The sequence below is a fragment of the Physella acuta genome, unplaced genomic scaffold (assembly GCF_028476545.2).
Source record: "Physella acuta isolate Inbredline_101_S28 unplaced genomic scaffold, ASM2847654v3 ptg000627l, whole genome shotgun sequence".
NCBI lineage: Eukaryota > Metazoa > Mollusca > Gastropoda > Physidae > Physella > Physella acuta.
The window spans coordinates 403,094-428,267 of record NW_026732146.1 but is presented as its reverse complement, the minus strand read 5'-3'; the positions used below and the strand labels follow the sequence as shown (position 1 = coordinate 428,267).

The 25,174-nt window shown below is 34.7% G+C and overlaps 2 protein-coding genes across 4 annotated transcripts; one reads left to right on the top strand and one right to left on the bottom strand.

Moving 5' to 3' along the window:
• Positions 1 to 517: 517 nt before the first annotated feature.
• LOC131948169 (uncharacterized) lies at positions 518 to 6,257 on the bottom strand. Of its 3 annotated transcripts, none has more exons than XM_059309705.1 (4): positions 6,212 to 6,257; positions 2,391 to 2,624; positions 1,808 to 1,999; positions 518 to 1,444 (listed from the first exon to the last, which is right to left on the bottom strand). In XM_059309705.1, exons 2-4 carry the CDS (start codon positions 2,583 to 2,585, stop codon positions 830 to 832), a joined length of 1,002 nt encoding a protein of 333 aa, XP_059165688.1. In that variant the 5' UTR covers positions 2,586 to 2,624; positions 6,212 to 6,257; the 3' UTR covers positions 518 to 829. The 3 variants fall into 3 exon arrangements, with proteins under 3 accessions (XP_059165688.1, XP_059165686.1, XP_059165687.1); XM_059309703.1 differs by lacking the exon at positions 6,212 to 6,257 and adding an exon at positions 3,235 to 3,335; XM_059309704.1 differs by lacking the exon at positions 6,212 to 6,257 and adding an exon at positions 3,123 to 3,203.
• On the top strand, positions 3,561 to 23,306 carry LOC131948162 (inversin). Its single transcript, XM_059309693.1, has 18 exons — positions 3,561 to 3,811; positions 8,023 to 8,238; positions 9,905 to 10,025; positions 10,549 to 10,721; positions 13,399 to 13,572; positions 13,778 to 13,843; positions 14,434 to 14,535; positions 15,044 to 15,142; positions 15,944 to 16,019; positions 16,445 to 16,551; positions 17,159 to 17,321; positions 17,810 to 18,017; positions 18,590 to 18,670; positions 18,921 to 19,017; positions 19,701 to 19,807; positions 21,437 to 21,554; positions 22,285 to 22,376; positions 22,880 to 23,306. Exons 2-18 carry the CDS (start codon positions 8,152 to 8,154, stop codon positions 23,304 to 23,306), a joined length of 2,298 nt encoding a protein of 765 aa, XP_059165676.1. The 5' UTR covers positions 3,561 to 3,811; positions 8,023 to 8,151.
• Positions 23,307 to 25,174: the final 1,868 nt, after the last annotated feature.

Here is a 25,174-nt window from a genome sequence, read left to right as displayed (position 1 = left end):
CATTTAATCAATAACTTACCAGTCACAATGGACATATTATTGAAATCGTTAAAATAAACCACCTCATTACTTTGATTAGATGGTTCGTAAGGCAGATAAAGCAGAGTTTGATACTGGCATAATCAGGATTACGTGGCCCATGTTTTATTTCTCTACTGAGAGTAAGATACACAAACATAATATTGGTAAAAACTTCTTACAAGACATGCATGCTAAACTTGATAGCCCTATAATCTATTATATATATAATTCTCTTCTTGGATACCCTAGAAAACACCAAGCTGTAAGCATGCCTAGCAGCCCCCTCTGTTCCTCTCTAAGCATATCCCTACCACCCTGGCGAGCTGTGGTTTACGCTAAATGTTTACAATCGTAGAGCCGGGTTTAGTGACGGCTATTAGGGGCAGATAATTTAGTTTGAAACAATTTTAAACTTAGGGGAGGTAACTACGAGGCTGCTTTCACGGGGGGGGGGGGGGGGGGGTAGGGGGAAAGTATTATCATCCTTAACAACCTACTGATAGTGTTTTAAGCAAATATTTTCAGTGGCAACATTGGTACTGTCGAATTCACAAATTATGAATGACTGAAAAGTAGAAAATAAAACAACTAAATAGCGGCGTATGATACGCCACGGGTCTGCTCGTTCTTATTGCTAAATATATTGCATACATTTTGAACTGATATAAATATATTGCATACATTTTAAACTGATAACCAGCTGCCCAGAGATTCTAGACAAAACTAATACACTAAATCTTACACAGGATGAAAACTAACAAGATGTGAAATGCACTTGCCTAAAATAATCAAGATAAATAACGTAATGTTACCTTTCTGTTAAAACTTTATTTTGGATACTACAAGCTTTGAGTGTTAAAAAGTCTTTAGCTAGAGAGGGCAAAGGGAGTTTGGATATATTTTCATTTATGTGTCTCCCCCTGCTAACATGGGGTGAAACAAGATGACCCCTGATAGATATGCGAACAATAAAGGTTAAAGGTAGAGGCTGCTGTAAAAAATCTTTCGTCCACTGCAGTTTATCCAACTTGATTCTAATAGCTTTTGCATTCTGCACATCAGGTTCATTTTTTAAACTGTTGATTAATTCATTAATAGCTTGTGTTAGGCATAAATGGTCAACTTTAAATCCCAAGAACAGACAAAGTTGGTGAAAAGACCACAGACTGTCTAACTCTGTAGGAGTTAAAAAATCTCCTAAAAATCTTTTCCCAGATAGGTAGAAAGTTCTTGGTGTTAATCCGGCTAGGATGATCTCGGAACCAAGAGACAGCAGTTCCTGAAAGTCGTCCATGTGGACACGAATACCTGAAGTCATCATGACCATGCCTGAGTTCAAGGCAAACAAAGACTCCACAAAGCAGAAGAATGTCAGGACAACATTGTTTACATCCGCTCCATGCTGGATGAGCAACTTGGTAGTCTGTTAAAAAAAAAACAACATGGTGATCATCGGTAACTACAAAACAAATCTCATGGGTGATGCAGCAATTATACTAGCACAATATATGGAGCACACAATAAAAGTTTCAATTAATCTATTAAGTCTTGGCAAAGTGTAAAATAAGCAATGACTCCTATGTAATATTAAAATAAATTAATAACTGCAATCTAAAAATTGAAATAGAGTTTATCTGTGATTCTTCTTATCAAAATATAATAACTCTTGAAAACTGTTTGTTAAAATGGGCGGGCTTAATTAATGTATAGTACTACAATAAAGTTGACTAATCTAAAATTTAATAGACAACCAATTTGACATAATACATATAGCTTAACTACTTACTTTACTGTTCATACTACAAAATGAAGATAGAAGTGGATGTCTTCCATGTCTATGAAGATTAACATCTGCTCCTAATAGCAAAAGCTGTAATATATTTTCATACGAGTTGAAATGGGAGGATATAGCTACAAAAAGAGGTGTTTTCCCTTCATCATCAAGTATGTTCAGGCTTGCTCCCTTGTCAACAAACAGCTGGAAAATATAAAAAAATGATGAGTTCAAGTAATATATTAATTAATTAAATAGTAAGTAAAGTTTCCTTTCGAACCTGATGGTCCATGGGGCAAGTGAAGTAGAGTTCACCTGTTTCAGTAACCTTGGCAAATGAAGGGATAGTGTGGTCAGCAATATGCTTTATTTTTCTTAATGTGAGTCAGGTACCCATCAGAACTAGGTGGACACAAGGATGCACTACAGTACAGTCATAAACCAACTCGGATTCGAACTCAAGACTTTTAGGTTAGCAGTTAGATGCTCTACTATTATTTCCCATGCTTAATGAAGTCAATTCTCTGAAAATCTACCTATTTAATTTTATTTTCTATTTTTTTTTGTTATTCCCTATAGAAAAAAATAAGCAAACCTTAACCAGTTCCAAGTTACCAACTCGACAGGCTTCAAAAACTGGATGAGGTGAACATCTTGAGAACAATTTTTCATTTTTAAGATCTAACTCATTTTCTTTTATTATCTTTAAAGCTTTCTGTGCAAGCAGGCTGTGCTGCCTAGCATCTGTGGCATGGAGGCGAGTTTGGCATAAAGATAAAAGAGCTTCCATTACTTCGTTTCACAAAGTCATCACTGTCATTGGCAAGACCTAAACAATAAAGAAAATTAATATAGATTGTATTTGCTTATTCTGTTAATATCAATATTTTGAAGTGTAATATCAAATTGACATTATAACGTAATAATAATAAATATTAATTAGTACTACTGTCAGAGGCATAGTGACCTGTCAAGGAATCTATCAGTGTGTGTAGGTGGGGTGAGGAAGGGGGGGAGGGGCATGTGTGAAGACTCTGAAGAGGTAAAAATGTGTACAATGATGGTGATAATATATAAATATATTTTATTTAATATATCAACCATCCATGAAGTTCAGGTCAGAATCAGCAAGGAACAAATTCTTCTAACTTGTTAAAGCCAGTGTGAAATTTAAACATGAAGTCTCACTAAATCAGTGAGTCACTAAATTAAATTATAGTAATTAGTACTTTAGTAGGCCTATTAGTATTATTACTAATTATTAGAATTAGGCCATTTTTATTTTTAAGACTAACTCTATTAAATAATTATAATGACACCACTGTACTGTTGTTATAACTTGTTACAAGTTGTTAGGCCTAAACTTCGAAATTTGGCCACCACTTCTTCTTATTAAGTAGATCTAGATCTATATCATATCACTTGATTATTTAATATACTTATGAATATTTTAATATTATGGCTAGACTAGATCTACTGAATTTCCAGATCTAGATTCTAGCTCTAGAATTTAGTTTTTGCAGTGTCATATCAACATTTTAGCTAAATGTTTAGTTTATTAAATGGGGCAAAGGTCAGGACCCAGATGTTGGATTGGTTAAAAAGTCACAAAGTGGAACTTTAAAAATGGCTTAGCTACACCCAAAAAATAAACAGATTTTATTTCGTATAGATTCTATATTTTTTTACATGGTACAACTATTGGTCGGATTAGCTATGTAAACACTTTAATACAATTGTTTTATTAATTTTACTAATGTAAAAGATTCTAAATCTGTAAACTAAATTTAGATCGTTAAAAAGAGAAAGTGGCCCTCTTTTAGATTTTTAAAGAGATTCTCAAGGCAGAGTAATGAATTGTAATTTCCTTTATAAAAGATCGAGGTATTTTCAACAGGCGTCCTTAACAACTTTGGAGATTTTTTAAAATTTCAATCTAAAAATATTTTTAATTTAACCACGGGGCGGGATAGTAACAGTTACTTAGATCTAGATCTAGATCCAGTAGTTTAAGAAGTAAGCTTTTAGCATATAGATATATATATATTATATAATTCTAGATTATTAAATATCTAGTCCATTTCTAGTCTATGTACTTACTTATGTAGTACTATGACTATGTACTATAGACTATGTATGTAGTATGATAAATGATTAGGTAATCTATCGTTTTGGGTACGTAAAATCGCCCGCGGCTATTTATGTACGAAAACGTTACCTCATTGTCAAGGCTTTAATAGAAGTATATTGTCATACTTTTGTGTCAAATATTATAGATAAATGAATAATAAACCTAAATCAAGGCTAAATATATCGATATAGGCCAGAAATTAACTTTAAACAGCAGTGTCTGAGAGCAAGATTTGCTATATAAACAGCAGCCATTTGTAAAATAGAGTGGCTTCCCCCTGAATCTGGCGCTAAAGCTTATAAAAATAAAACTTAGACAAGATGGCTGCTATAGTAAATGAGCATGGTTGCATCTGTTGGAAACATCGCTAGTCTTCATTTATTACGGAAAAGTTTTAATTCAATTGTTTAAAAACAGGTACATAAATGAATCAAGGAAACATTTTTGAATTTTTAAAACATAAATCCTCCTCAAAATGTGAAATAATTATTAAAATTTAAGGAGTCACCTGTTTTTCACATTACAAATCGCAGGCGATTTTACGTACCCAAAACGATAGATTACCAATGATTATGATACTATAACTATTAACTATGATGATCTATCATAGATTTTAATTTTTATGAGTAGTAGTAATAGTATGTATGTAAGTATTTATTATTTATGAATTACTACTAGATCTAACTACTAGTTACTACTAGGCTCTAGGCAGTCTAAGCCTATAGTATAAAACTATGAATGTTGAAACTTGAAAGTAGCCTAAACTCTAACCCAGTGGCCAGTGGCGTAGCCAAGATCGTCTCAAGGTGGGGGGGGTCCAATTTTTACCCGGGGACAAACTTTCAATTCGCACCCCCCCAAACTTTTGATTTGCACCCCCCTCATACTTTAGTCTTTATATATATACCGAGGGGTCAATGGGGGGGGGGGGGGGGGTATGACCCCCCCTAACCCCCCACCCTGCCTACGCCACTGGTCTAACCTAACTAAATTAATCATTCACTAATGAATCAACAATCAATGATTAGGCCTATTCTTTTTATTAATTAGAAGTCTATATATAAAATTAATAAATTTTTTGGCTAATTACTAATTAATTATTATAGGCCTAATGATTATGACAGTGATTATGATCACCATGATCATAAATAGGGCTTAAGTATTAAATAAAAAATATGTCTTAATAAAATATGATAAATTAGGCCCCTAATTAAAATTACAATAATTAATAATTATGAAAGTTGAAAAAAAAATGTGAAATTTAAATGTACGCCTATTAAAAGTAAGTAAGTAAAGTAAGTCATTGATATTAGCCACAGCGGCTCATTGGCCTTAGTGCCTTAGTAGAATGTAGAACCCTCCCTATTATTTATAACTATTTTAGTATTTAGGCCTACTATTTAATTCACAATATTTTTAGTAGATGTTTTACTTTAGGGCTGTGCCGTAAAAAATGTGAAAGAAAGGTAAATAATTCAATTTTAATAATTAGGTTGCATTTTTACAAGGATTTATGTTTTAAAAGTTACAAAAATGTTTCATGTATATCTCAGCCTACCTGTTTTTAAATAGTTTTATTCAACTTTTCAGCAATAAACCTAAATAAAGATTAATTAATGGTGTCATCATCCGATTAAAGCCATATTAATATTATTAATTAATCACCTATCTTTTACTGTAATTTTACAATTTTACTACCTTTGGATGATTTTACTGTCATAAAGTGATACATAGACAAATTTTAACCAGTTTAAATTTTATTTACTATTTTATTAGAGTACTAGAGTAACAGACTCTACCAGTCTACTTCTAGAGTAGAGTAAAGTAGAGTGCAGTTGGTCCCTACTACTCTATACAGTGGCGTAGCCAGGATCGTCTCAAGGGGGGGTTCCAATTTTTACCCGGGGACAAACTTTCGATTTGCACCCCCCCCCCTCAAACTTTTGATTTGCACCCCCCCCTCAAACTTTCGAATTGCACCCCCGCTCAAACTTTCGATTTGCACCCCCCCCTCATACTTTTTATATATATACCAAGGGGTCTATGGGGGGGGGGGGTTATGACCCCCCTAACCCCCCCCCCCCCCCTGCCTACGCCGCTGACTCTATACTCCAGTTTTACTTACTTTAGTATTGATTTGTATTTAGGCTTACTCTAGTATGTTAAGTAGCCTAAGTACTAAATTAGGTATGCTCTAGTAACATGACAAATTATATTTTTATATGAAAGCATGTTTGTTTGTTTGTGGGTTTGTGTGTGGATTTGTCCTTTATGCCATACTACACCTTTCATTCTATATCCATGAAACTTTGGAAAGTTGTTGAGAACACTCCAGCAGAGTTTTCTATGAAAAAAAATTAAATCATTAAAAAGAGGGAGTGATTTGATTCTTCCCAATATAAGGCATAGAAAAATAAAAGTCGATTGCGGTATGACACCGTTCATCCAATTGCTTTGAAACTTTGGGGAGTAGATGAGAATACTGCAGGGGAGTTTTCTGCAAAGAAATCTTTTTTAATTGCAAGGGCAGTGCCCAGAAAAGGTGCAATTTTTCTCTATGTACATTATATGTACTATAGCACCTATTTCGTTTAAAAAAGAATTATACACTAAAGACCCGATGGAATAATCCTTAACTATGGCACCTATGTTAATTTTAAAGAGTGCGATAGGCTATAGATACAACGTGTTGCTATAGTCGCTCACTAAATTGAATTAAGCGCGTCTTCTGGCGTCGAGGTAGGGTGCGATTAGGCGCCTCAGGTTATCCTGTGTGCACAATGGTGCCTACTTTAGTTTTATATAGCACCCTATAATATATTAACTCTTTGGCACACGACATTTGATGATTAAACTGAGCCAGGGGCTGTACAAGGCACCCCTGCGACAGTGTAACGGGGGGCTCATTAGAGCGCTCCTTTACTTCCCTGACACTCAGGTGGTTGTTGAAGTGTCTTCAACCTCACTTTTAAGGAGAGAGATTAAAGTTAACTCAAGGCTTTCATACAGCACACTCGGTAGGTGGTTGTGTGGGAAAACCAGTGTTCCAACAATTACGATATAGTGCCGGCATTGTTTTCATTTAAGTAACTCAGTTTTAGAAAACATGGTCACAGGTCTAAGAACATGGGATTGGTAACTAACACAGTCATGAAATCCTCTTCAATTCAATTCAATTCTGTTCAATTCTGTTCAATTCAATTCCTCTTAAATAATTATTTAGATTTTCGACTAAGACGACAGCAACGTGCGTTAAAGGGCGCGCTAGTAATATATAACAAGTAATATAATTCTATAAAGTATTGTTAGTTTTACCTTTTTATGAGACTAGCTTCTTATAGAAGTGCACATCGTATCCAAGTAGATTTCTTCATTTTAGATTTGCATATGCATTCTCTGCAGATGCAAAATAAAATGATTCTTCCAAAAACATACTTTTTACAATCCAAAACAAAATCTCCAGGTAATGCCTGGTTAGAAAAATTATGAATGATTAAAATAGAAAATTAGGGTTGCAGTAAAAAATGTTACAAATCTATATATATAATTCTCTTCTGGGAGACACTAGAAAACAAGCTGTAAACGCGCTCCCTACCATCCCCACCCCTACATGGTCTTAGTGAGCTGTGGTCCACGCTATGTTTACCTTCGTGGAGTCGGGTTTAGTGACGGCTATTAGGGGCAAATAATTTAGTTTGAAACGATTTTAAATGTTGGGGGGGGGGGGGGGAAGGTGGGGGGGGGGGGGGGGGTTATGGTCTTTAACGAGCTACTTATAGTGTTTTAAAGAAATATTTTCAGTTTCAGCGTTGGTACTGTCGAATTTACAAATTATGAATTACTGAAAAGTAGAAAAAACAACAACTAAATAGCGGCGTATGTTATGCCGCGGGCCGGCTCGTATTTAATAATGTGCTTTCTATTACTGCATACCAATCTTATTCTCATTATTATGATAAATAATATTTTGCTATAAATCTAACCTAACTTTAATCATTGTTCTCAAAAAAAAAAACATCCCCATAAATCAGACAGTCATGGTACAGTTTGCATAATAATTAAAAAGTCTTTTAATTTTACTATTTTTTATTTGCAGCATCTGTGACTCCAACTCCAAGATATTTTGTAGTAGAGATCCCTGAAGTGCTTGTCCAACACCATAAAACATGGTTGTATAGAACTGATGTGACGCCAACATCACAATATATTGTTGTAGAAAACCTTGATGTGCTCATCCGTTAAAGCAGTGGCCACAAAGCCAAGCTCACATCTGCTACTGCCCACCAAGGGTCTTGATATAGCCCTGTCACAGGTATGGAAAAGAACTGTTTTTCTCCATTGATGAAACCATCATACATTATAGAATAAATACTACTATAATCATGTATATATATATATATATATATATATATATATATATATATATATATATATATATATATATATATATATATATATATATATATATATATATAATATATATATATATATATATATATATATATATATATATATATATATATATATATATATATATATATATATATATATATATATATATATATATAATATATATATATATATATATATATATATATATAATATATATATATATATATATATATATATATATATATATATATATATATATATATATATATATATAATATATATATATATATATATATATATATATAACACTGGTGCAATTTTGTGCAAATATATTACAAATTTAAAATATTTTAATTTTTTTTCCCATCCTAAACAATAGCTAAACAATCCTAAACTAGACTTGTCTGGAGATAAATTCACTATAATTAATGTGTGGGGTCAAATAAACAAGCACTTGAAGGCTACATGACTATTTCTTGCCCTATGCTCCACATACCTGAGGCAACCCTGATCTATTTTTAGACAAGCAGCAAGGGGTGAGCAAATTGGGTCATGGTGAGGTTTGGGGTGCAGTGTGTAGCCTAGCTGTGTTGTTTCTGGAGCTCTTTCAACACTGGGCTGGATATTTGTGTTAGAAGTTTAAACTCCAGTGTGTCTTTCTTTCATAATTTAAACTAATTATGGATCTCATTATATAATTTATCCTTTAAATTATATTAATGAATTACTATGTAGTTTATAGGCCTACTAGATTCTATGTGAAAAAACTCATTTAATTAAAACTCTTTGTGTTTATATTAAAAATAATACTTTTTTCACTACTTAAATTTAGTGACTATAGTATTATTTTATACTTATTTGTTTATGCTGAAGATAAGTGAACATTGTGTTAAAGCGTATTGAATTCGTGAAGTAGAATTGTTTAAACATCGTATGACAATTTAAGTTCAGTAACAATGGTATCCTACCTGTTTTGCCCTTGCTGTGCCTCCAACCGTTTAGTGCGATTATATTCAGAGCCTAAGGTAAACTCAATACTTCAGTATTGAAATCTTTATTGAAGTTGGCATGGATTTTACAACTATTATTTATATTTCCTGTATGTATGCAATAGTTGTTTATTTTATTAATTTAAAGAAAAATCAATTTAGGTAAACAACCTGGCCCAGAATAAAAGATTTTAATTTTATTCCTTCAGAGATAATTTTATACATACAACAACATATGCATTTGAAAATCAATAGAAGTAATTTTGTTGTCAATCAATTCTACTATCAGTAGTTTAGCCAACTTCTTATAAGTTAGTGTTTAGTGAATGAAAAATATAAAAAATATAGGAGAGTTAGGATAATATTTTCTTTTTCACTGCATATTTTATTCTGTATTACACTTAGTAAGATCATTAAGCCAGTATTACTTTTTAACCTTTGCCCTAGACCTAATGCTAACTTGCCAAATGGTTAAGGTTATGGACAGAACCACCCTTTTCTTAAATGATCTAAAATTATTCCCAAAACTAAATTAAAACATTTCCAAACAAGATTTTGTTGGCCACTAATGTTAGTGATGTTTTTGTCTACTTGTAGGTAGAAACACCTCGAATACCCTTTACATCCAAACCAGAAGGTCAAAGGTTAGAAGGAGCAACTCAGGTTCATGCTGCTGCTGTCAATGGAGAAAAACAGACACTCACAAGGCTTATATCAGGTCAGATGTGTAGCTTTGATCATAGAGGCCAGTCATGTTAGCACTGTGTGAAGCACACCTTCATCCCTTTGGCTTTAGCTTGTTAAACCATATTTTCCCATCCAGACTGTCTTCTCCTTGCTAGTCTAGACACTGAGCTGTTGTAGGTTTTTCTCCACTCCTGCTATGACTGTAAGCAGCAAAATGTATAACACTTATTATAGAGGCCAGCCATTTTATAATTGTGTACAAATTTATAAGCTGAAAAGAAATCATTTGATAAACAATAAAATAAGGCTTCTTCTTTTAATGTTGTCGTTCCACATTGTTTCCATAAAATTTTGACCATGTGAACTGAAAACAAAACATACTATCAAAACAAAATAATTACAATAATTGATTTAAAGCTGTTTTTTTTCATCTGCATTAACAAAAAATAAATAGCAAATTTTAGTTATAAAATGTAATCAAATAAAATTGTAACAAAACTGAGCCATCTGTATGTAAAGATTTTAATAAAATGTGATTTTTTTTTTTCCACCAGCGAGCACAGATACTGCTGATCTGGATGTGGGTGATCAGTTTGGGAGGAGTCCCCTGATGTACTGTGTGCTAGTGGACAGGCTGGAGTGTGCAGAGATCTTGATCAAAGCGGGGGCTCAGGTCAACTTGAAGGATAAGGGAGGGAGGACTGCGCTGCATTGGGCAGCTCACAAGGCAAGTCCAGTTTTTTTGTGCTGATTTGTAAATGTTTGCTTGTAGACAATTCTGTGTTTCATAATTAATTTTAAAAATGTGTTTTTGGTTATCTTAAAATGATTAAGAACGTGTGACATCATGTAATTTTTTATTTTAAGGGATCATAATTATAAACAGCATAATTATTTTCAGGAGCTGTGTTAGGATAAGATTGTTAGGGTTTTAGAGTAGCTTTAAAAAATGTGATGTCATTTATGGAAAAAAAATAGGCAAAAATGTAATTTTAATGTACCAATAATTCACAAACAATTTATTTCTAGCCGATAAATACAATCATGTCTGGTGTTAATATTGTAATCTGATGCTGATAAAGTTGTAGGGTAACCTTAGGCTCTTGAAGGCGTTGTTTATGTTTTAGGGTAACCTTTGTCTGATGAAGCTGTCATATGTGTTGTAGGGTAACCTATGTCTGATGAAGGTGTTGTTTATGTTGTAGGGTAACCTTAGGCTGATGAAGCTGTTGTTTATGTTGTAGTGAAACTTTAGGATGATGACACTATTTTATATGTTTTAGGGTAACCTTAGGCTGATGAAGCTGTTTATGTTGCAGGGTAACCTTAGGCTGATGAAGCTGCTGTTTATGTTTTAGGGTAACTTATGTCTGATGAAGCTGTTGTTTATGTTGTAGGGTAATCTTCGGCTGCTGAAGCTGTTTATGTTGTAGGGTAACCTTAGGCTGATGAAGCTGTTGTTTATGTTGTAGGGTAACCTTAGGTTGATGAAGTTTAATGTTGTAGGGTAACCTTAGGCTGATGAAGCTGTTTATGTTGTAGGGTAACCTTAGGCTGATGAAGCTGTTGTTTATATTATAGGGTAACCTTAGGCTGATGAAGCTGTTTATGTTGTAGGGTAACCTTAGGCTGATGAAGTTTAATGTTGTAGGGTAATCTAAGGCTGATGAAGCTGTTGTTTATATTGTAGGGTAACCTAAGGCTGATGAAGCTGTTGTTTATATTGTTGGGTAACCTTAGGCTGATGAAGCTGTTTATGTTGTAGGGTAACCTTAGGCTGATGAAGCTGTTTATGTTGTAGGGTAACCCTAGGCTGATGAAGCTGTTGTTTATGTTGTAGGGTAACCTTAGGCTGATGAAGCTGTTTATGTTGTAGGGTAACCCTAGGCTGATGAAGTTTAATGTTGTAGGGTAATCTAAGGCTGATGAAGCTGTTGTTTATATTGTAGGGTAACCTAAGGCTGATGAAGCTGTTGTTTATATTGTTGGGTAACCTTAGGCTGATGAAGCTGTTTATGTTGTAGGGTAACCTTAGGCTGATGAAGCTGTTTATGTTGTAGGGTAACCCTAGGCTGATGAAGCTGTTGTTTATGTTGTAGGGTAACCTTAGGCTGATGAAGCTGTTTATGTTGTAGGGTAACCTTAGGCTGATGAAGCTGTTTATGTTGTAGGGTAACCCTAGGCTGATGAAGCTGTTGTTTATGTTGTAGGGTAACCTTAGGCTGATGAAGCTGTTTATGTTGTAGGGTAACCCTAGGCTGATGAAGCTGTTGTTTATGTTGTAGGGTAACCTTAGGCTGATGAAGCTGTTTATGTTGTAGGGTAACCCTAGGCTGATGAAGCTGTTGTTTATGTTGTAGGGTAACCCTAGGCTGATGAAGCTGTTGTTTATGTTGTAGGGTAACCTTAGGCTGATGAAGCTGTTTATGTTGTAGGGTAACCCTAGGCTGATGAAGCTGTTGTTTATGTTGTAGGGTAACCTTAGGCTGATGAAGCTGTTTATGTTGTAGGGTAACCCTAGGCTGATGAAGCTGTTGTTTATGTTGTAGGGTAACCTTAGGCTGATGAAGCTGTTTATGTTGTAGGGTAACCTTAGGCTGATGAAGCTGTTTATGTTGTAGGGTAACCCTAGGCTGATGAAGCTGTTTATGTTGTAGGGTAACCTTAGGCTGATGAAGCTGTTTATGTTGTAGGGTAACCCTAGGCTGATGAAGCTGTTGTTTATGTTGTAGGGTAACCTTAGGCTGATGAAGCTGTTTATGTTGTAGGGTAACCCTAGGCTGATGAAGCTGTTGTTTATGTTGTAGGGTAACCTTAGGCTGATGAAGCTGTTTATGTTGTAGGGTAACCCTAGGCTGATGAAGCTGTTGTTTATGTTGTAGGGTAACCCTAGGCTGATGAAGCTGTTGTTTATGTTGTAGGGTAACCTTAGGCTGATGAAGCTGTTTATGTTGTAGGGTAACCCTAGGCTGATGAAGCTGTTGTTTATGTTGTAGGGTAACCTTAGGCTGATGAAGCTGTTTATGTTGTAGGGTAACCCTAGGCTGATGAAGCTGTTGTTTATGTTGTAGGGTAACCTTAGGCTGATGAAGCTGTTTATGTTGTAGGGTAACCTTAGGCTGATGAAGCTGTTTATGTTGTAGGGTAACCCTAGGCTGATGAAGCTGTTGTTTATGTTGTAGGGTAACCTTAGGCTGATGAAGCTGTTTATGTTGTAGGGTAACCTTAGGCTGATGAAGCTGTTTATGTTGTAGGGTAACCCTAGGCTGATGAAGCTGTTGTTTATGTTGTAGGGTAACCTTAGGCTGATGAAGCTGTTTATGTTGTAGGGTAACCCTAGGCTGATGAAGCTGTTGTTTATGTTGTAGGGTAACCTTAGGCTGATGAAGCTGTTTATGTTGTAGGGTAACCTTAGGCTGATGAAGCTGTTGTTATCCCGTGGAGCTGACTGCAGGGAAAAAGACAACGAGGGACAGACAGCCTTACACCTGTGCACCAGGCACAAACTGCCAAAGTGTATGGCCTTGTTACTGCGCCAGTTGACACCTGGGGAGATAGATGACCAGGACAAGAATAAAGTAAGCAATCACTTTCATCTGGTGTGATCATCTCAGAACTATTGGCAGAACAAGGTAGGTGGCCACTGTCACCAAAATATCAGGACCACGCTTCTTCAAAGAATATTTGTGGATATATTTTAGCTAATATATCAAAAATTAAAGTTTTTTAGTTGACCAACATAGAGTTAGTCATATTTGCAGCACAATATTTCTCTATTTGCAGAGGACAGCGTTACATTGGGCAGCATCTTATGGTAACCTGGAGCATGTGAAGATGCTGATCAAACAGGTGAATGCATGATAATCTTTGAATCTTCATATACTAATTTTATTAAACAGGAGGGAGTTTTTTACATGATTTATGTACATTCACAAGTTACATAGACTAAAGTAACTAGGAACTAACGAATTTTATATAAAATTTAAATGATTAAAAATTCGTCTAATTTTGTAACTATGCCAATTAGAGGGTATGTAAAAGAAGAACTGCTCAAACCTTTAATGGTTAATGACAGTATTCAGGTATAATTAAATCAAGGGCTAGTTTAATTAAAGGCCCAATTAAGGTTAATTATTAGAATGTATTTAATATCCAATGGGTTTGCATTAAATATGCATCATCTTGATCTGACTACAAGGTCTTAAAAACTATACATAATATAATATATCAGCATTACTAAACCTGCTGTCTTGCTGGAAACCATTAATAATATTTGTAATTTTTTTATCCAAGGAAAATTCTACAAGTGTGTAACTGCTTTTAAAAGTGATTTTTAACTGTTTAATTACTTTACCCATAACATGTTAAATTAAAACAAATTGTATGCTTTTAAAAAAAAAACCAGTTTAATTTCTATTAAATGAAATTTTTCTTTATAGGATTCCAATATAGGTATACCAGACACTGAAGGAAAGACACCCTTGCATTGGGCTGCTAGCAGTCATGATAGAGAAGCTGTTAACTGTGTTAAACTTATTTTAGTAAGTACTGGTTTAAACAGTCTGTCCTAATTAACAAATCTTAGACCTATCTATCCTAAATTTACAAATGCACACATTTTTGTAAAAGTTTTATCTATGCAAAGTAATACAATTTTAGTTACAATTAAATACATTTCTTTTTTTACATTTATCAAATGTATTTAGTTAACCTTTTTAAAAATAAATAAACCAATAAAATTTTTAAAAAAAAATTAGCACAGCTAAATTTCATAAGTGTAATATCAGAATCTGTAAACATAGTAGATAACCTATGGGGAAAAGTGTTTACCTGCTATTCCTTAAAATGTAGGGCAGACTAAAGCTCTTCTGTTTTTGTACCTTTAAATAGTGTGTTAAAGTGCTAATCTGTTCTTTGAGATTGTTCAAGTAACTATTTCAACTACAATGATTCAGACCAAACTCAAAGACTTTTCAAATAGTTGCTGTTAGCTCAACCACTCGGTCAACTCAACCGTGCAATGTAAAATTTTTATTTATTCCCCAATAGGAAACCACACCAAGTGTTATCAACTGGCAGGACTATGAAGGCCGCACTGCCCTACATTTAGCTGTGGCAGATGGCAATGAGAGCCTAGTTACTGCCCTTGTAAGTAACTCTTTTTCTTCTTCTTCTTCGTTCTTAATTTTTAGTGTTGGGAGGTATCAAGCCTTATCTGCCAGAGGGTTTGAATTCGAGACTTTTTTCGAATTTATCAACCATGAGCTTTTACCGACTCGACCATGCTTCCATCACAATTAAGGATTACGTGTCAACTTGTTATGCACCATTGAGGCCATTGACTCCGATTTCAGCCTGCTTTTCTTTTTGGATTTGCTTCCATAGCCTTTGTCCAACCAAGAACAAATTTACAAGGCAGCAGTTGTTTGATTTCGGAGTTGTCTCTCCTAGAAGAGTGGCTGTCCCCAGCTAACGAGCCTCATATGCCCGAGGGTTCGAACTCGAGACTTTTCGGTTTAGCAACCATAAGCTTTACCGACTCTACCACGCCGACCCCTAGGTTAGGGTTGTCTATAACCTAATATATAATCCTCACCATCTGGCCTACTTTCCCCCACCCCCCACAGGGCATGACCTGCTTGCACAGGGCCTCTTTTGATATAGGAAGTAAATAAAGTAATTCTTCTTGAAGTCATCAATTTTGAAATAGTTAATGAATTTTAAAAGACTTACTATTCTCTTAAAGACTTTCATTTGCTATGAGGAATTAAATAACCGTAACGTTTTGCTATTTTTAAAATACAATCAAAAGATGATGGTTATTGTTTTTTTTTTTTTTAATTAACAAAATTTTTATTTTCATTTTCAATAAAACAATTGTTTTGATGGTGTTACTTTACTGTTCTATAAAACCTATTTTTTTTAAATGTGTGTTTAAATTATCTGCAGACGTCTGTAAAGAACTGTAATGTATCAGCACTAGACAATGTGTTTAGAACTCCATTACATTGGGCTGCTGTGCTGGGTTAGTTCACAATTTTTCTAATTAATTTTTTTCAATTAGTCTTAAAACTAAAAGATTTCATTATTATCATATTAAAGATCTTCTGAATTTTGGTAATACTTAAACATTTCATTTCTCAATTAATTGGTCATTTTAATGGTATAATACGTAACAAAACTAAATGATTGATTGTAAGGATAGATTTATTGTTACAACTATAACAGTAAAAATAAGAAAAAAAAACATGCAAAATAAACTGTAAAATCTTCTCATTTAGTACACCCATCCAAAAATTATCAACCTTTGTCTAGTAAGAAAATAAATCATTAATCATTGCTAAACCATTTCAGACTAAATGCAGTGCAATATGACATTGATAACTGTATTTCATAGTGTGTAGAATCTTGTGACATAAACTATAAACAATTCTACTCGATTTCTTTCAGGCCATTCAAAAATAGTTTCCATATTGTTAGAAAGTGGAGCGGATAGCACCAGTTCAGATTCCAATGGGGCGACTCCCCTGCACTATGCTGCACAGAACAACTACAGCGTAAGTTTTAATTCTTTAATGTTTATAAATCCCTTTTTGTCCAAAACAGCTCCATTTGAGACCTGGTGTTCTGTTTGGCAGTTGCAATGTAGTATATCTATTTTCTTGACATTGGTTTACAAATGGGTTGTGGGTGGAGCACTATGCCCAGCTTTCTTTAATTTCTCATCATAGCTATGTTGGTCCAGGGTTGTCCTATGGACTTGAGTTAGTGAACTAACTCAAGACTTTTGGCTTAGCATTTAAGTGAGTGCTCTACCACTTGACCAAGCCTTCCCATATATATCATAAGACAATTTATAATTACACATTTATTTAATACAATTTTTTAAATTTTTAACTTAGCAGAAAGCAATATTTTCATTATTCTATTACAATTTGATATTTAATGATACTTAAATATTAATTTTTAAGTTTGTTTTTTTAGTTTGTAATTCTATAATACAAATCATAGCGGCAGTTATAAGGGCAACTGTAGGTGCTCCAAGGATCCCCAATAAGGGTTAAGAGGTGATGATGGTGATGGTGAATTCTATAATACTTGTTTTTTTAATGATGTATCTTCTTCTGACAAATGAATATCATATTGGATGTTCTATTCAACCAGGAGACAGTGTCAGTGTTCTTGTCATCCAACTGTACAGATGAGCCTGACCTGGAGGGGAGGACAGCTTTTATGTGGGCTGCTGGGAAGGGAGCGGATGATGTCATCAGGGTATTTTTAGAACACAATGTGGACATTCATCAGGAGGACAAAACAGGAGGCACAGGTAGGTAGGCTGTCACTTTGTTGTAAGTGTAAGAGAGAAAGAGACGCAAAACATCAACATGTCTTAAACTGGAAAAAAAAGCTAAAATAATAGTAGAGTTACTCTCTTAATCTTGTATACTAGATAAATAGCTCGTTGAGGGAGAAATACAATGGGCAATAAGTTGATAGTGTTGTCTTTTTCTCTAAGCCAAAACCAAAAACCAAAATCCCAACCTCAATCTGAAATTTAACAGGAAAAGAAAAAAAATGTAATTGAAAACTGATTTTTATTCAGAAACAGCATTTTAACTGGATCCAGAAATTTAACTTGAAATAAAACACCTAATTAAACATAAAAATTCTATTCTAGGCCTGAAAATTCCAATTTTTCTGCTAACTGGTTAGAATGAGACAGCTTGGACTAAATACTAAATATATTGAAGAGAATGGTTTTTTGGCAATAAATTTTAATGTGCATGTTTTTGAAATGAAATTTTTTTCTTTCAGCACTTCACGCCTCAGCTTTATCTGGCCACAGCACCACAGTGAAGATCCTATTGGACCATGGAGCCAAGCTGGAGGTCACTGACCAGGCTAAACACACCCCACTGTTCAGGGCCTGTGAGATGGGTCAGATGGACGTGGTCCAGACATTGATAGACAGCCATGCCAGGGTGGACGTGCTGGACCTAGATGGGAGGTCACCACTGCACTGGTAGGCTCAAAGATGATTGGTTGGCTTTAAATAGACCTCAGACAAAAATAATTTAATTCTAGTAATAACTAAAGCTGTGTTTTAAAGTTTAAAATTTAGTTGTGTCAACGTTTTTTATTTATTTTAAAACTTTAAAGTTCGTTCAAAGCAAGCTGCAGTTTGTTTCACTCAAAGAGCAAATATTTTGTATTAAATTAAGTATTATATTGCAGTCCTCAATTAGAATATTATTTAAGCTTAACAACATGCTCTTTTGATTTTTACTTTATTTCACTGCTTCTAAATTTGGACATAGTGCTGACCACACTATTCCTTCATATGCCGAGGTCACAGAAACAGGTGAATTTCACTTGCCTATGTGCCGTCAGGGTGAAAAAAGGAAGTTTACTTTACTTTACAATTACACAAACTAAAATCCAAGTGGTGCTAAAACCTCTGAAACTTAATTCATGATGTATTATCACATTTTGATAACGTAGGCAAACATGACAAAAATATTTAGGGGATAAATGAATTTTGTTATTATTTATACATGTTTCTGAGTTAATTAAATTATAGGATTGTTTCATTAGGGCTGCACTAGGTGGACATGCCTATATCTGTCAAATGCTGATCAAGTATGGAGTCAATCCTGATGTTAGAGATCACTCAGGGTAAGTTTGTAACATTTTTGATGTCTGGTGGGTTTTAAAACACCTCTTAAATCATAATTTTTAAAAGGGTTTTAAAATATGGATTAGACTAAGTAATGCTATCAGTTATATCTAAAAAAACAACTTTTTTAATAATTTAAATATGTGTCAGAACCTGTTTGTTTGATAAAATGAATTTCAAATTTTTTCTTTTTTATTAACTATGTAATGTAAGTCTTGGTAGGTTAATCCTTTTGAAACTTTGTTTTAGGAGAGCTCCACTCCATTGTGCTGCCTATGGGGGCTATGTCAATTGTATGTCAGTCCTTATTGAACAAAAAGCAGATCCAAACTTTCAAGACAAGGAGGTATTCATTACTGTATTTAAGTCTATAATGTTAAATTTCCACAAAATAACTACAGCTAATAATGACAATGTGTGTATCAATAATGAGCACCTGCCAATTCAAGAAAAACTGAATGTTTAGCACTGATGACTCCTTAAAATAAGAATATCAAGTCATTGTTGAAAGAATTGTGTGTGAACACTAGCATTCAACAATTGCAGTGTAATACCTTTTCTACTCTACAATTTTACTTGTTATTATTATTTTTTTTTCAATAGCGATTCATTCTTCATCACTTTATTTTAATGTTACTTTACTCCACTTAATTATATTATATTGGTCCTTTGCCACCTAATGTATCATCTAGGTTTTCTCATGTATGGCTAATCCATCTCCATCACTTTTTTTTCCTTCTGTGAAGTCATATCACTTGTCATAAAAGTTATTTGTGAGAAAGTAGTCTGTAACATACCATTGCTTTAGGGGAGTCTTAACCTGTTGGTATTGTTTTTACCACAAGGCTAGTGTTTATGTTAGAATGATCTTTACTATAACTTCCTATTCCTATGGTTATGTTTTAGTTTAATTTTGTCTTTAACCTGGTCATGTCACCAACAGCTTAACTCTCTCCCTCACAGGGCTATGTTTAAGGTTAGGGTTGTCTAATATATAACCTTCAACATCTGGCCTCCTCCCCCCAACAGGGCATGACCTGCTTGCACTGGGCCTGCTCTAAAGGACACCTGGATGCTGTCAAACTCCTCATTGAATGTGATGCCTTCCCCAACCACATGGCTTTCACAGAGGACAGGTAACACTGATGTTTGTGTGGGCTTACTGTTGTCTTCATTGTTTACTTGAGAGGACAGGTAACACTAAAGTTTGTGTGGGCTTACTTGTGTCTTCATTGTTTACTTGAGAGGACAGGTAACACTAAAGTTTGTGTGGGCTTACTTGTGTCTTCATTGTTTACTTGAGAGGACAGGTAACACTAAAGTTTGTGTGGGCTTACATGTGTCTTCATTGTTTACTTGAGAGGACACTGAAGTTTGTGTGGGCTTACTTTTGACTTCATTGTTTACTTGAGAGGACAGGTAACACTGAAGTTTGTGTGGGCTTACATGTGTCTTCATTGTTTACTTGAGAGGACAGGTAACACTAAAGTTTGTGTGGGCTTACATGTGTCTTCATTGTTTACTTGAGAGGACAGGTAACACTGAAGTTTGTGTGGGCTTACATGTGTCTTTATGAGAGGACAGGTAACACTGAAGTTTGTGTGGGCTTACATGTGTCTTCATTGTTGACTTGAGAGGACAGGTAACACTGAAGTTTGTGTGGGCTTACATGTGTCTTCATTGTTTACTTGAGAGGACACTGAAGTTTGTGTGGGCTTACTTTTGTCTTCATTGTTTACTTGAGAGGACAGGTAACACTGAAGTTTATGTGGGCTTACATGTGTCTTCATTGTTTACTTGAGAGGACAGGTAACACTGAAGTTTATGTGCGCTTACTTCTGTCTTCATTGTTTACTTGAGAGGACAGGTAACACTGACGTTTGTGTGGGCTTACATGTGTCTTCATTGTTTACTTGTGCTGGTTTGTAATGGGGGAAGTGTAGTCTAGTAGTATGACATTACTGAATGGCTTTCACAGAGGACAGGTAAAACTGAAGTTTGTTTGGGCGTACTTGTGTCTTCATTGTTGCCTAGTGCTGGTTTATAATTTAGTAGAACAGTCTTTTAGTATGAGATTACTGAACTCCTAAGTTCAAGTCTATTGACAGGCTCTTGTTAGGGAAAATAAAGTTAGCTGGGCATAATTCTGACCAAGCTATCCCTACATATGGTTAGGTTTGTAAAACTTGTCCCATGAACCGTAAGGTTTGAAAGGGTACTTTACTATAGCTTAAGGAATAAAACCCCTTCATTTTACAAAATTCTTATACATATCTGACTTGTATTGAGTTAAAGTAATAAAGCCTAGGCATTATTCTAGCAACATAGATCCCTCAAAGACTGCAGCAAAATAAACTACATTGTGTGCTGAATCAACAGTCAAGTCTGAAGGTGTACATCACTTTTACTTGTTCATTATACTATGACACAATGCGAGAAAACTATTTTACTAGCCTCTCAAGTACCCAAAACAACTGACACCTGCTGTGTTTTTTTATGTTACTGACACAATTGTTAAAGACATTATTATCAAATTATAAAATTTGTCTACTTGAAAAAAAAATACAATTAAAGCCTATACAAATGTATATTATGATGTGCAAGAAAACCCACAACCAGTTGAGGAAATTATATTTTTGCCAATCCTTTGAAATGAAAAAGTTTTTTAAAAAAAAAAGCTAATCAAAATTGGAACATTGTGTCCAGTATTTGAGTTATTAAATAAAAGTATTTACTGTTGATTTTGTTTTATGCTACCGTGCTAGGTACACTCCCCTTGATTATGCCTTAATGGGAGAGCACCATGAAGTAGCCCAGTACATGATAGAGCAAGGGGCATTATCCATTACTGGGATACAGGATATTGCTGCACAAAAAATACAGGTAACTCAATAAAGTAGTCTTTAACCACACAATATATCTTACTTGTACTATGGCGCTGCATGTTGCTGGGCAATAATGTGCACAAGTATGGATGGCAGATTTTAATCTGTACAAATCCGATGAGTCATACCAGCCCTTATTGGTACCTGGCATGAAAATAAGAGTGGCTGGGCATAGTCCCGACTTTACTATCCCTTAATAAGTTAAGGTCACAAAAGCAAATAAAATCTACTTCATCTACCCACTAGACCACCAGATCCTAGAGGGTAAATTACTGTACAACATTGAATAGTTCATATATATCAACCTACACAAAGAAAATGCATGTGTGGTTGCCCATAAATGACATCAACAAATTTGGTCCCCACCCCCTCCCTTATCATCACAATAGATCCAGTAGATCCCGATTATATAAAATCACATATTTAAATGAGTAAATTTTAATAAAACTCTACAAATTAAGAAATACAAAATATGCTACCACACATTTTGTAACGCCTCCTCTAATCAACTCACCTCTTCCCATAATGCACACTCTAACTTGTATCATATCATCACAGAATTCAGGCCCCCCAATATGTTGAATACCACCCCTACCTCTTCCCTCACACTATTGCTTAGTGGTTTAGACACCAGTATTTAACTATATATATATATATATATATATATACATACAAAGTCATACAATTCAAGCAAGCTAACAATAGATATTTTGTTTGACACTATCCAGTCAGCTTTCAGAGGTTACAGGATTCGTAAAACTTTTATTGAGAGGAAGAAGTTGCTGATGAAACATGAGAAGCTGAAGAAGGAGGCTGCAAGGTAGGCCAGACTTTCTTTAATGTTGTCTGGTACCTAGTCCCCAGTGGCATCGTTAGGTCTGGTGTCACCCAGTGTCACCGCCTTCCCCCCCCCCCACACCCCTCAAGAAATTTTTTTCTCTCTATATATATATGTGTGTATTTGTGTGTGTGTAATCCTACATTGGCCTATATATATATATATATATATATATATATATATATATATATATATATATATATATATATATATATATATATATATATATATATATATATATATATATATTTGTAATTGGTCTCATCAAACCTCTCTTTATGCCTAATGGCTTTTATATGTGCGAACATTCTATTAATTTTAAATTTATTAGATTTGGTGTATATAATATGCCATTTTTGTCTTGATGTCACCCCACTAAATGGTGTCACCCAGTGCGGATCGAATAAAAAATGTAATCACTGTTTTCATGCTGTCTTAAGTCTCTAATCAAGCAATACCACCATATGTTTTATTTATTCGTCTAGGAAACGTGCAGCAGAGGAGGGCAAGAAAATATGTGAGGACCAGGCACCACGTAAAAGTGACCCCAACCTAACATGTCAGTCACATGACTCACAGCTGTCACAGACCATAACGGAGCTGAGCACCACACAGGACAGACCACATCACACCACAACAGAGCCAGCACCAGCAACACAGCAAGATCAGGTGGATGAAGATGGTTTCAGTACAGCCACAACTAAAAATACTCAACACAGCAAGTCATCAGATCCTATGACACCAGCTGAAGGTTTCAGTGTAAATACCAAAAACAGAAATATCCATGCTGGTGATATAGACAATAAATCAAGGCCAGGAACTCTTGATTCGGATAAACAAAAATTGGGAATAAAACAAAAAGAACCACGTATGCGTTCCACTCAAAGGCGGAGGCTGCCTGATGTAGAATAAATTTAGGACTAAAAATGTGTTGATTTAAAAACAAAGCTTTCCATATATTGAGTCATAAACTAGTTATTGAGTTATTGTAAATTCTAAAAAAAAAATTGTTGACATGTTTAAATAAAAATTGTGTTAATCTAGTCCAACTTGAAATTGTTTATGTAAATATGTTTTTTTTTTATATTTTTGTTTTGATTCTGATTGTTTCTAAAGATTTTAGCTCAGTTCTAAAATAGATATTGCTAACAAGACTAAATCATAGGCCTGCCATGGTTTCAAATGTTTTTAAAAAAGAAAGATAATAATTAAGCTAAGAATGTTGCATAAAAAGTGCATTCAAATAAATAATAGGTAAGAAGATTATTAACCCGAAAGTCTCAAGTTCAGATCACGAGTTCTATCCATAAGAAGTCCTGGAGTCTCTCCAGCTATGATGGGTACCTGACTCATGTTAGGGACAGTAAAGGCGACTTCTCATAGTGCTGACCACACTTTCACTTCATATGCACAGGTACCTGAAATAGGTAAACTCGCTATGTCACCTGCCCCAGTACTTTAAGGTTGGAAATAAGTACTTCACTTCAATTACTTTTCCTGTTTCAATAACAGCATGTGTTCATTATTTATATTAGTTTGTTGTATTTAGGCTATATAATCAGTCGATTATTAATTAATAATTTTTCAGACACCATAAAATTAAAAAAGTTTCGATTGTCATTAAGGTAGACTGTTGGACATGGTCATATAAGAAAGCCCATAACTCAGCGACGCTTTATAAAATTGTCATTTTCTTTCTTCAATGATTAATTAAAAACTCAGTGTTAGCTTCTCTAAGGTCAAAGTTCATAGATAATAGCAAATAAAAGAGTGACAAAATTGGCCTATACTTAAATATTAGCTGAAAAAAAAAAACACCCAACAGATCTAAAAGTTAGCTATATCAAAACGAGAATTATACTTTAAAAAAAAATCAATAATATATCCGTTATCGATTTCTTTGTGGAGATCTTGTCCAGACAGGCACATTTCCTATTGGAGCTGTCGATTCTATTCTTTTGACTTATCTAGGTCTAGTTCGGGGCCATTGATTGAAACCAATCAATTTGTAATCGATACACAACAAAGATTTTTCTAAACGTAAATCCGAAGGCTAGGCTGTGTTAGTGTTACGACATTGGTGACGGAGCGACATAGGTGTAGGCTGATTTTATGAAGTCCTTTTCATCAGATGTGGTAAAATTACAGTAACTTTTTAAACTATAGGTGAAGTTAACGTATCTCAGGTGACATCGGCACATGAAGGGATAATGTGGCCAGCACTAAGCACAGCCGCCTTTTCTATGCCTAACCTCGGTCTCACCCATCAGAGCTTGTTTGACTCAGGGACGGTCAACTGACTTGTATCCGGATTCGAACTCGAGACTTAGGAATAAGCAGTCTAGATCCCTACCGCCGGGCTATTCCGTCCGCATAAAATTGAATGTAAAATTGAGTTTTGACAAAGGGGGCTCATTGGCAAGTGCCATATTCAATCAAACCGTTTCGCCAGGAGATTGTGTCAAGAGTCGTAATGACGTGAGCCGTTTTTTTGAGCACGTAATCCAAACTGGAGACTCTCGGGTTAGCAGTCGAACTAAAACTGTCGAACTCTCTACCAAAGTAGAATTAGTAGGAACTATTGGAGTTGACCCTAAGCTGTGATGCTAGTCAGTCAGACAAACAAGTTGAGAGTACAGGGATTGTGTAGACATGTTAAATTATGGCCAACATTTAAAGGTAATTACAATATTATCAGCAATAAATGAACGGCGTGGCCTAACCTATATAGCTAGGCTGCTAACCCGAAAGTCTTGAGTTCGAATCCGGGTTCAAGTTCA

Bases quoted from the DNA above. Each gene is read 5' to 3' on its own strand.
- LOC131948169 (XM_059309705.1), bottom strand. From the start codon at position 2,585: ATGGAAGCTCTTTTATCTTTATGCCAAACTCGCCTCCATGCCACAGAT. The intron at 2,000-2,390 runs GTTTGCTTATTT...TATATTTTCCAG, and splicing joins GTAACTTGGAACTGGTTAAG to CTGTTTGTTGACAAGGGAGC. The intron at 1,445-1,807 runs GTAAGTAGTTAA...TTTTTTTAACAG, and splicing joins TTTGTAGTATGAACAGTAAA to ACTACCAAGTTGCTCATCCA.
- LOC131948162 (XM_059309693.1), top strand. From the start codon at position 8,152: ATGTGCTCATCCGTTAAAGCAGTGGCCACAAAGCCAAGCTCACATCTG. The intron at 13,573-13,777 runs GTAAGCAATCAC...CTCTATTTGCAG, and splicing joins ATGACCAGGACAAGAATAAA to AGGACAGCGTTACATTGGGC. The intron at 22,377-22,879 runs GTAGGCCAGACT...TTATTCGTCTAG, and splicing joins CTGAAGAAGGAGGCTGCAAG to GAAACGTGCAGCAGAGGAGG.